We start from the raw sequence: 12,347 nt of genomic DNA on the forward strand, positions 1-12,347 counted from the left end.
ACCTTCTCCGCTATGCAATCTGGTTTTCCGAGCTGGTCATGGGTGCACCTCAGCCACGCTCAAGGTCCTAAACGATATCATAACCGCCAGCGATAAAAGACAGTACTGTGCAGCCGTCTTTATCGACCTGGCCAAGGCTTTCGACTCTGTCAATCACCGTATTCTTATTAGCCTTACTCAGCAGCCTTGGTTTCTCTATTGACTGCCTCGCTTGGTCTACTAACTACTTCTCTGATAGAGTTCAGTGTGTCAAATCGGAGGGCCTGTTGTCCGGACCGCTGGCAGTCTCTATGGGGGTGCCACAGGGTTCAATTCTCGGGCCGACTCTTTTCTCTGTATATATCAATGATGTCGCTCTTGCTGCGGATGATTCTTTGATCCACCTCTACGCAGATGACACCATTCTGTATACTTCTAGCCCTTCTTTGGACACTGTGTTAACAAACCTACAAACGAGCTTCAACGCCATACAACACTCCTTCCGTGGCCTCCAACTGCTCTTAAATGCTAGTAAAACTAAATGCATATTCTTCAACCGATCGCTGTCCGCACCCACCTGCCCGCCCGTCCAGCATCACTACTCTGGACGGTTCTGACTTAAAATATGTGGACAACTATAAATACCTAGGTGTCTGGCTAGACTGTAAACTCTCCTTCCAGACTCACATTAAGCATCTCCAATCCAAAGTTAAATCTTGAATCAGCTTCCTATTTCGCACAAGGCCTCTTGAATCAGCTTCCTATTTCGCACAAGGCCTCCTTCACTCATGTTGCTAAACTTACCCTCATAAAACTGACTATCCTACCAATCCTCGACTTCGGCGATATCATTTACAAATTAGCCTTCAACACTCTGCAAATTGGATGCAGTCTATCACAGTGCCATCCATTTTGTCACCAAAGCTCCATATACTACCCACCACTGCGACCTGTATGCTCTCGTTGGCTGGTCCTCGTTACATATTCGTCGCCAGACCCACTGGCTCCAGGTCATCTGTAAGTCTTTGCTAGGTATAGCTCTGCCTTATCTCAGCTCACTGGTAACCATAGCAACACCCACCCATAGCACACACTCCAGCAGGTATATTTCACTGGCCATCCCCAAAGCCAACACCTACTTTAGCCGCCTTTCTTTCCAGTTCTCTGCTACCAATGACTGGAACGAATTGCAAAAATCCCTGAAGTTGGAGACTTGTATCTCCCTCACTAACTTTAAGCGTCTGCTGTCAGAGCAGCTTACCGATCGCTGCAGCTGTACACAGCCCATCTGTAAATAGCCCATCCAACCAACTATCTACCTCATCCCCATATTTGTTTTTCTACTCTTTTGCACACCAGTATTTCTACTTGTACACCCTCATCTGAACATATATCACTCCAGTGTAAATTGATCAATTGCAATTACTTCGCTACCATTGGCCTATTTATTGCCTTACCTCCTTACTTCATTTGCACACACTGTATACACATTTTTCTATTGTGTTATTGACAGTACGTTTGATTATCTCATGTGTAACTCTGTGTTGTTTTATGTGTCGCACTGCTTTGCTTTGTCTTGGCCAGGTCGCAGTTGTAAATGACAACATGTTTTCAACTGGCCTGCCTGGTGAAATAAAGGTGATTTTGTTTTTAAACGTACACATCACATATTACTTACACATCCCATATTACTTACACATCCCATATTACTTACACATCCCATATTACTTACACATCCCATATTACTTACAGATCTCATTGTAACATCTGTATCCAACTCATGCTCTCAAACACATAGATCCCCTGAACACAGCTCACTCTCCAGATTATAATCACCTGAATTCTGATCACCTGTTCACACACCTGTATGTCAGCATCACACACTATTTAGTTCAGTTCTTTACACCCCATCATTGTGAGGTATTGTTTGTTTTGTGACACACTTCTATTCAGAGCTCTGTTTTTCCCGTAATTTACTCCTCCCGTGTATGATAGTTTTTGCCTGCCTCACTAGTGACGCCTTTTGCCTATTCCCTGCCTGTACTTTAGCCTGTCAGGTTTCCTGTTATCAACCTATTGCCTGATCTCCTGGATGACGTTGCTAGCCTTTTCCTTGCCTGTAATGTTGCCTTTTTAGACCCCTGTGTATGACCTTCTGCCTGCCCCTGGAACCAGCTACCTGCCTCCTGCTGTGGTTCTTTACAATGAACACCTGCTGCACCTGCGCTTGAAACCAGCTCTCTGTCTCCCATCATGTTCATTACACCCATATGCTATCTCATTCTAAAATAAGGAAGACACACGTTGTCAATACCTGCCTGGGGGACAATGCCCTTGTTCGCAAATCCTTGTTCTTTTTTCCCCATTTTATTTGCCGGAATTCCGTGTTAACTTTTTGTTGCCTAAAGTGTTCAATCCATTTTGTTGATTTAAAAATACAGTATATATCTAATACCTATTATTCACACTAATGTTGGGTTACTGTAATAAAAATATCCAGTGTATCCTGTCCGAGGGGTACCGTTTATTCTGTTTAGTTTTCTGGACCACGTCTGAGTTTCCACACTGCGGAAATCATAGGGCCCTACAAGCCCTAATGTGAGCTACAATGAAAACACACAGACATTTGAATAAATGTACATACCTTGTCAATGTATTCTGGAATATATGGTCTTCCAGTACTCAGGAACGTCTGAATACATAAATACCTATACCTAAAGAAGAGGAGTTGTGTTAAAATCTATGACAATGTCAGGAAAATTAAACTCTAATGACTTCAGCTTTAGATAGCTAGCTTGCTAAAAAAACAGAAACATCGCAATCCTAGCTGACTTGGAAGAGCTGCTTGTTATCTATCTTACTAGCCAGCACAGTTATTTAATTTAGCTAGTTTGGCTGTAAGATTATTGACTAGATAACTACTGCACAAGGTTAACGTTTGCAGTGCTGCCAAGGTTAGAAACAGCGGGGAGGCGAATAAATGCACTGCTAACTTACTAGCCAGTAGCATGCCCACCACTAGCTAACTATAAAAATATGTGTATAGAGATCCAAACTACATTCCAAGTTATAATTTGGTCCTTACCTGCCGCATGGCCATTCCAGAGGAGAAAGATCAAGACAACGTCCGTTGAAGTGTTCCAATATACGTTCAGAACAAGATCTAGCATGTCAGTCCAACATAATAATGATCATTTAATATCATATTTTTACATTGTTGGTTGTTACCTAAAAATATTTGTTCAAATTTATCAGCATATTACATTGGATTTTTATTTGCAAATGGCAGTCTTTTTCAACACATATAAATAAGGTACTATATTAAAAAATGTAAGTAAAACCAAAAAACTATTATTTTAAGTAATTATTCTTTACAGTGTATGATGAAACTGGTTCTCATGAGGACCACCACAGGAATGGAAGACCCAGAGTTATCTCTGCTGCAGAGGATAAGTTAGCAGACTCAGATTTCAGGCCAAATAAATGCTTCACAGAGTTCAAATAACAGACACATCTCAACATCAACTGTTCAGAGCAGACATTGTGAATCTGGCCTTCATGGTCGAATTGCTGGAAAGAAACCACTACTAAAGGACACCAATAATAAGAAGAGACTTGCTTGGGCCAAGAAACACGAGCAATGAACATTAGACTGGTGGCAATCTGTCATTTGGTCTGATGATTCCTAATTTGAGATTTTTGGATCCAATCACCATTTCTTCGTGAAACGCAGAGTAGGTGAAGATGATGGTTCCCACCGTGAAGCACGGAGGAAGGGGTGTCGTAGTTCTTTGCTGGTGACACTGTCTGGGATTTATTTAGAATTCAAGGCACACTTAACAAGCATGGCTACCACAGCATTCTGCAGCGATGCGCCCTCCCATCTGGTTTGCGCTTAGTGGGACTATAATTTCTTCTCAACAGGACAATGACCCAAAACACACCTCCAGGCTGTGTAAGGGCTATTTGACCAAGGAGAGTGATGGAGTGATGCATCAGATGACCTGACCTCCACAATCACCCGACCTCAACCCAATTGAGATGGTATGAGTTGAGTTGGATCGCAGAGTGAAGGAAAAGCAGCCAACAAGTGCTCAGCATATGTGGGTTGAGAGCTGGTTGAGAGAATGCCAAGAGAATCTAAAATCTATTTTCATTTGTTTAACACTTTTTTGGTTAATACATGGCTCCTGAGTGGCACAGTGGTCTAAGGCACTGCATCTCAGTGCTAGAGGCGTCACTACAGACCCTGGTTCAATTCCAGGCTGTATCACAACTGGCAGTGATTGCGAGTCCCATAGGGTGGCGCACAATTGACCCAGAGTCGTCTGGGTTAGGGTTTGGCCGGTGTAGGCCATCAATGTAAATAAGAATTTGTTCTTAACTGACTTGCCTAGTTACATTTTTTAAAAAGTGTTATTTCATATTTTTGATGTCTTCCGTTTCATTCTACAATGTAGAAAATAGTAAAAATAAAGAAAAACCCTTGAATGAGTAGGTGTGTCCAAACATTTGACTGGTACTGCATATGCAGTGTGTGTGTTTATCCAGGGTATATGTATGCACTATCTTTGTAGTGTTTTCTGCAGTGTGTGTGTCTCGGGCCTCAGGCTGGGTGGATAGTCTGGCACATGGGCAGAGAAGAGGTCAAGGTCACCAAAGCGATTAGTGTTCGACATGAATTCCGCCCTGTCGCCCACTACGGCTCTGCGATAGTAAATGGCTGGTACCGGCAGTTACCATTATCATGTGTTTATTATGGGGACAGAGTCGGTTCATATAGGAGAGGAGGCTGTGTGAACAAAACACACCTGTTGACTTTAGTGGTGTACTATTGTTGACATATACCATAGTCTAGTCTACTAGAACCAAGTCTACCTTAAATGATTGTTTTATCTCTATGACCTTGAGTAAATGATTTACAATGGTCAGTGTTCAGTTGATTATGACAAATTTTGTCTAGTATACAAACACACGGAATATGTTCTGCTGGCATTGAACAATCAATCAATCAAATGTATATTTATAAATCCCTTCTTACATCAGCCGATGTCACAAAGTGCTGTACAGAAACCCAGCCTAAAACCCCAAACAGCGAACAATGCAGGTGTAGAAGCACGGTGGCTAGGAAAAACTCCCTAGAAAGGCTGAAACCTAGAGAGGAACCAGGCTCTGAGGAGAGGCCAGTCCTCTTGTGGTTGTGCCAGGTGGTGATTATAACAGAACATGGCCAAGATGCTCAAACGTTCATAGATGACCAGCAGGGTCAGATAGTAATAATCACAATGTGGGTCAACTGACATATGCGTGTTTTCAGGATCAAATCACATGCAAACACTAGGCCTATTTGATTTGTAGGTTATGGTTTTGCTTTCTCCTGAAGTTACTTGTATTTTTGACTCTAGTGTCTCCTCCGTCAATATCTGCGCCAAACAGCAGCCTAGCCCTAAGCTAAAGTATCTCTTTCACAGTGATGGTAAGGAAGGGGGCAGGGTTTAGTCTGATATTATATCTGATTGGCTGTGGCGGATGGAGGTAGAATAGTGATGCTGTAGAGCTCGAGCGGAGTGGGCAGATAGAACTCCACGAGGTAGCGGCTCGAGCTGATGTTTGACTGCAAGCTGACTCCGCAAGCATCTCTGTATCTCCCGATCCTCCTCAGGCCCGCACCTGGATACACCGTTTCCTGCCCTCTGGAGAGGAGAGGAATACAGCCAACTGCAGGGATGAGAGGGTGAAGGAATGAAAGCATGAATAGTCCACAGAGAGAGAGAGTCGGAAAGCCGTGAATCCACAGTGGATGTGATAGTGGAGAGGTGCGCAGCAGACAATACTTCAACTGTGATTTCAAAGTGAAAACTAAAAGGACAACGGTTAAAACCGTTAGACATGAGATTCAGCTGGTGAATATAGACCCTCTCTCTGGTCGTCGCGAGAGCATCTTGGTTTGGGTAATACATTTGTTCTCTAGCTCGTGTCGCTCACGCTCTTGACCGGTGCGCGCCTCCCCATCTTTCCCACGCGAGTGAATCTGATGAGTTCGGGTGGCGGTGTGTTGTTTCGCCGCAGCACGCGTACGCGCCCAGACTTTTCGCGCTTAGCAGCAGCAGCATGTCCTCGCGAAAGATCTCTTCGGAGTCGTTCAGCTCGATGGGCTCGGAGTGCCTGGAGAGCCCCGGAGATGATGGCGACTCCTGCCCCTTTTCACGCATCTGGAACGGCAAGAGCCCGGTGGAGAAGCTCGCGTGCCCGTTCGAGGACGCACCGGGACCCAAACGGGCGAACAGACGGAAGCGCGTGAACCTGGACTCGCTTGGGGAGAGCTTGAGGAGGTTAACGTCGCCCACGGTAGGATACATTTACGAAAATCAAATATAGAGAGATTTTCTCCGGTATTTCTCTCCCCTCTGCATGCGTCACCTGCGTGGTTACAAAATGACCAGCACGCTAGAGATGACTGTTAGAATACAGAGAGAGCGGGATAGAGAGAGACGAATGGGTAGTAGATTAGGCCTATTCTATATCACTCCTTACTGGGTGATGAGGTTATTCTGGGTGAGATTTGATGAGACTGTATCTGTTTACCTAGTGTATCCTCCTCTCCTCCACCTGCACTGAAGTGAAAGAAGTGGACAGGTTAAATAAAATACCTGGTTGGGAGGCCTTCAGTTTACAGCATCATTAACCTGTGTTTTCAGAACACTGTACAATAAGGCACAGAAACTAGGAAAAACATAGAGATTAGAGATGCACTTGATAATGATGATGATGATGATGATGGTGATAAAGATATCCTGATATCCTGATATCCTGGTCAGCATTGTATATGCTGTTTTTAATTTCCTTGGACTTAGGGAAGTGTTTAGCTTGCTACTCCCTGGTCAAAAGCAGAGATGCCCCCCACTCTCCTGGCCAAAAGCAGAGATGCCCCCCACTCTCCTGGCCAAAAGCAGAGATGCCCCCACTCTCCTGGCCAAAAGCAGAGATGCCCCCACCCCACTCTCCTGGCCAAAAGCAGAGATGCCCCCACTCTCCTGGCCAAAAGCAGAGATGCCCCCACTCTCCTGGCCAAAAGTAGAGATGCCCCCACTCTCCTGGCCAAAAGCAGAGATGCCCCCACTCTCCTGGCCAAAAGCAGAGATGCCCCCACTCTCCTGGCCAAAAGCAGAGATGCCCCCACTCTCCTGGCCAAAAGCAGAGATGCCCCCACTCTCCTGGCCAAAAGCAGAGACCCCCACTCTCCTGGCCAAAAGCAGAGATGCCCCCACTCTCCTGGCCAAAAGCAGAGATGCCCCCCACTCTCCTGGCCAAAAGCAGAGACCCCCACTCTCCTGGCCAAAAGCAGAGATGCCCCCACTCTCCTGGCCAAAAGCAGAGATGCCCCCACTCTCCTGGCCAAAAGCAGAGATGCCCCCACTCTCCTGGTCAAAAGCAGAGATGCCCCCACTCTCCTGGCCAAAAGCAGAGATGCCCCCACTCTCCTGGCCAAAAGCAGAGATGCCCCCACTCTCCTGGCCAAAAGCAGAGATGCCCCCACTCTCCTGGCCAAAAGCAGAGATGCCCCCACTCTCCTGGCCAAAAGCAGAGATGCCCCCCACTCTCCTGGCCAAAAGCAGAGACCCCCACTCTCCTGGCCAAAAGCAGAGATGCCCCCACTCTCCTGGCCAAAAGCAGAGATGCCCCCACTTCCTGGCCAAAAGCAGAGATGCCCCCCACTCTCCTGGCCAAAAGCAGAGATGCCCCCACTCTCCTGGTCAAAAGCAGAGATGCCCCCACTCTCCTGGCCAAAAGCAGAGATGCCCCCCACTCTCCTGGCCAAAAGCAGAGATGCCCCCACTCTCCTGGCCAAAAGCAGAGATGCCCCCACTCTCCTGGCCAAAAGCAGAGATGCCCCCACTCTCCTGGTCAAAAGCAGAGATGCCCCCACTCTCCTGGCCAAAAGCAGAGATGCCCCCACTCTCCTGGCCAAAAGCAGAGATGCCCCCACTCTCCTGGCCAAAAGCAGAGATGCCCCCACTCTCCTGGTCAAAAGCAGAGATGCCCCCACTCTCCTGGCCAAAAGCAGAGACCCCCACTCTCCTGGCCAAAAGCAGAGATGCCCCCACTCTCCTGGCCAAAAGCAGAGATGCCCCCACTCTCCTGGCCAAAAGCAGAGACCCCCACTCTCCTGGCCAAAAGCAGAGATGCCCCCACTCTCCTGGCCAAAAGCAGAGATGCCCCCACTCTCCTGGCCAAAAGCAGAGACCCCCACTCTCCTGGCCAAAAGCAGAGATGCCCCCACTCTCCTGGCCAAAAGCAGAGATGCCCCCCCCCACTCTCCTGGCCAAAAGCAGAGATGCCCCCACTCTCCTGGCCAAAAGCAGAGATGCCCCCACTCTCCTGGCCAAAAGCAGAGATGCCCCCACTCTCCTGGCCAAAAGCAGAGATACCCCCACTCTCCTGGCCAAAAGCAGAGATGCCCCCACTCTCCTGGCCAAAAGCAGAGATGCCCCCACTCTCCTGGCCAAAAGCAGAGATGCCCCCACTCTCCTGGTCAAAAGCAGAGATGCCCCCACTCTCCTGGCCACTCTCCTGGCCAAAAGCAGGAGATGCCCCCCCCCACTCTCCTGGCCAAAAGCAGAGATGCCCCCACTCTCCTGGCCAAAAGCAGAGATGCCCCCACTCTCCTGGTCAAAAGCAGAGATGCCCCCACTCTCCTGGCCAAAAGCAGAGATGCCCCCACTCTCCTGGCCAAAAGCAGAGATGCCCCCCACTCTCCTGGCCAAAAGCAGAGATGCCCCCACTCTCCTGGCCAAAAGCAGAGATGCCCCCACTCTCCTGGCCAAAAGCAGAGATGCCCCCACTCTCCTGGCCAAAAGCAGAGATGCCCCCACTCTCCTGGCCAAAAGCAGAGATGCCCCCACTCTCCTGGCCAAAAGCAGAGATGCCCCCCCCCACTCTCCTGGTCAAAAGCAGAGATGCCCCCACTCTCCTGGCCAAAAGCAGAGATGCCCCCCCCACTCTCTCCTGGCCAAAAGCAGAGATGCCCCCACTCTCCTGGCCAAAAGCAGAGATGCCCCCACTCTCCTGGTCAAAAGCAGAGATGCCCCCACTCTCCTGGCCAAAAGCAGAGACCCCCACTCTCCTGGCCAAAAGCAGAGATGCCCCCACTCTCCTGGCCAAAAGCAGAGATGCCCCCACTCTCCTGGCCAAAAGCAGAGATGCCCCCACTCTCCTGGCCAAAAGCAGAGATGCCCCCCACTCTCCTGGCCAAAAGCAGAGACCCCCCCACTCTCCTGGCCAAAAGCAGAGATGCCCCCACTCTCCTGGCCAAAAGCAGAGATGCCCCCACTCTCCTGGCCAAAAGCAGAGATGCCCCCACTCTCCTGGCCAAAAGCAGAGACCCCCACTCTCCTGGCCAAAAGCAGAGATGCCCCCACTCTCCTGGCCAAAAGCAGAGATGCCCCCACTCTCCTGGCCAAAAGCAGAGATGCCCCCACTCTCCTGGCCAAAAGCAGAGACCCCCCCACTCTCCTGGCCAAAAGCAGAGATGCCCCCACTCTCCTGGCCAAAAGCAGAGACCCCCACTCTCCTGGCCAAAAGCAGAGACCCCCACTCTCCTGGCCAAAAGCAGAGATGCCCCCACTCTCCTGGCCAAAAGCAGAGATGCCCCCACTCTCCTGGCCAAAAGCAGAGATGCCCCCACTCTCCTGGCCAAAAGCAGAGACCCCCCACACAGACACAGACTGCAATCATGGTGACCCAATCGTACAAGAGCAAAGGAACGAGTGAACCCCTCTTAGCAACCAGTCAACCATGACCCGGAGAACAGAACATGTACTTGGTGTTCACTTCATGTCCTGATACTGTCAACCAGGCCAGTCACAGTGACCCAGAACAGAGGACACACACAGCATCTTCACACACAAATGGACATATCCTCCTCCTGTCACCACACATAAACACACACATAAACACACACATAAACACACACATAAACAAACACACACAAACACACACATAAACACACACATAAACAAACACACACAAACATAACCACACACATAAACAAACACACACAAACATAAACACACACATAAACACACACATAAACACACACATAAACACACACATAAACAAACACACACAAACATAACCACACACATAAACACACACATAAACACACACATAAACACACACATAAACACACACATAAACACACACATAAACACACACATAAACAAACACACACAAACATAACCACACACATAAACACACACATAAACACAAACATAAACACACACATAAACACACACATAAACAAACACACACAAACATAACCACACACATAAACACACACATAAACACACACATAAACACACACATAAACACACACATAAACACACACATAAACGCATACATAAACACACACATAAACACACACATAAACACACACATAAACACACACATAAACACAAACATAAACACATAAACACATAAACACAAACATAAACACACACATAAACACACACATAAACACACACATAAACACACACATAAACACAAACAAACACACACATAAACACACACATAAACACACACATAAACACACACATAAAGATATGCAGGGAGGTGGTAGTTAGTGGTGTGAGCCATAACTGTTCTACAGTAGCGTAGTTCATCAACTTCCAAGACTGTGTGTGTACTGTGGGACATGTGACTGTTCCGTAATTTGCACTACATTCCCTAATTAAAGCCGTACACAGACACAGTCACATACAAACATACTGCCTTAGAGGAGAGAGAAAGAGGAGTCAGGAGAACTGCTTGAGAAGAGAGACAGAGGGCAGAGGAAGGATACAGATGATCAAATCAAATCAAATCAAATTTTATTTGTCACATACACATGGTTAGCAGATGTTAATGCGAGTGTAGCGAAATGCTTGTGCTTCTAGTTCTGACAATGCAGTAATAACGAGCAAGTAATCTAACTAACAATTCCAAAAAAAACTACTGTCATACACAGTGTAAGGGGATAAAGAATATGTACATAAGGATATATGAATGAGTGATGGTACAGAGCAGCATAGGCAAGATACAGTAGATGATATCGAGTACAGTATATACATATGAGATAAGTATGTAAACCAAGTGGCATAGTTAAAGTGGCTAGTGATACATGTATTACATAAGGATGCAGTCGATGATATAGAGTACAGTATCAACGTATGCATATGAGATGAACAATGTAGGGTAAGTAACATTATATAAGGTAGCATTGTTTGTGGCTAGTGATATATTTATATATTTACATCATTTAAAGTGGCTGGAGTAGTCAGTCATTGACAGTGTGTTGGCAGTAGCCACCCAATGTTAGTGGTGGCTGTTTAACAGTCTGATGGCCTTGAGATAGAAGCTGTTTTTCAGTCTCTCGGTCCCAGCTTTGATGCACCTGTACTGACCTCGCCTTCTGGATGGCAGCGGGGTGAACAGGCAGTGGCTCGGGTGGTTGATGTCCTTGATGATCTTTATGGCCTTCCTGTAGCATCGGGTGGTGTAGGTGTCCTGGAGGGCAGGTAGTTTGCCCCGGTGATGCGTTGTGCAGACCTCACTACCCTCTGGAGAGCCTTACGGTTGAGGGCGGTGCAGTTGCCATACCAGGCGGTGATACAGCCCGCCAGGATGCTCTCGATTGTGCATCTGTAGAAGTTTGTGAGTGCTTTTGGTGACAAGCCGAATTTCTTCAGCCTCCTGAGGTTGAAGAGGCGCTGCTGCGCCTTCCTCACGATGCTGTCTGTGTGAGTGGACCAATTCAGTTTGTCTGTGATGTGTATGCCGAGGAACTTAAAACTTGCTACCCTCTCCACTACTGTTCCATCGATGTGGATGGGGGTGTTCCCTCTGCTGTTTCCTGAAGTCCACAATCATCTCCTTAGTTTTGTTGACGTTGAGTGTGAGGTTATTTTCCTGACACCACACTCCGAGGGCCCTCACCTCCTCCCTGTAGGCCGTCTCGTCGTTGTTGGTGATCAAGCCTACCACTGTTGTGTCGTCCGCAAACTTGATGATTGAGTTGGAGGCGTGCATGGCCACGCAGTCGTGGGTGAACAGGGAGTACAGGAGAGGGCTCAGAACGCACCCTTGTGGGGCCCCAGTGTTGAGGATCAGCGGGGAGGAGATGTTGTTGCCTACCCTCACCACCTGGGGGCGGCCCGTCAGGAAGTCCAGTACCCAGTTGCACAGGGCGGGGTCGAGACCCAGGGTCTCGAGCTTGATGACGAGCTTGGAGGGTACTATGGTGTTGAATGCCGAGCTGTAGTCGATGAACAGCATTCTCACATAGGTATTCCTCTTGTCCAGATGGGTTAGGGCAGTGTGCAGTGTGGTTG

The 12,347-nt window shown here is 47.7% G+C and overlaps 1 protein-coding gene across 1 annotated transcript in view; it reads left to right on the plus strand.

Moving 5' to 3' along the window:
- Positions 1–5,559: 5,559 nt before the first annotated feature.
- Positions 5,560–12,347, plus strand: part of LOC112267472 (guanylate cyclase soluble subunit alpha-2-like) — an 88,799-nt gene continuing 82,011 nt past the window's right edge. The window contains exon 1 of the mRNA XM_042297605.1: positions 5,560–6,327. Coding sequence (XP_042153539.1) covers positions 6,091–6,327 — 237 coding nt within the window. The 5' untranslated portion in view covers positions 5,560–6,090. The remainder of the gene's footprint in view (positions 6,328–12,347) is intronic.

This window comes from Oncorhynchus tshawytscha, linkage group LG14 (genome assembly GCF_018296145.1).
Source record: "Oncorhynchus tshawytscha isolate Ot180627B linkage group LG14, Otsh_v2.0, whole genome shotgun sequence".
NCBI classification, from domain to species: Eukaryota; Metazoa; Chordata; class Actinopteri; order Salmoniformes; family Salmonidae; genus Oncorhynchus; species Oncorhynchus tshawytscha.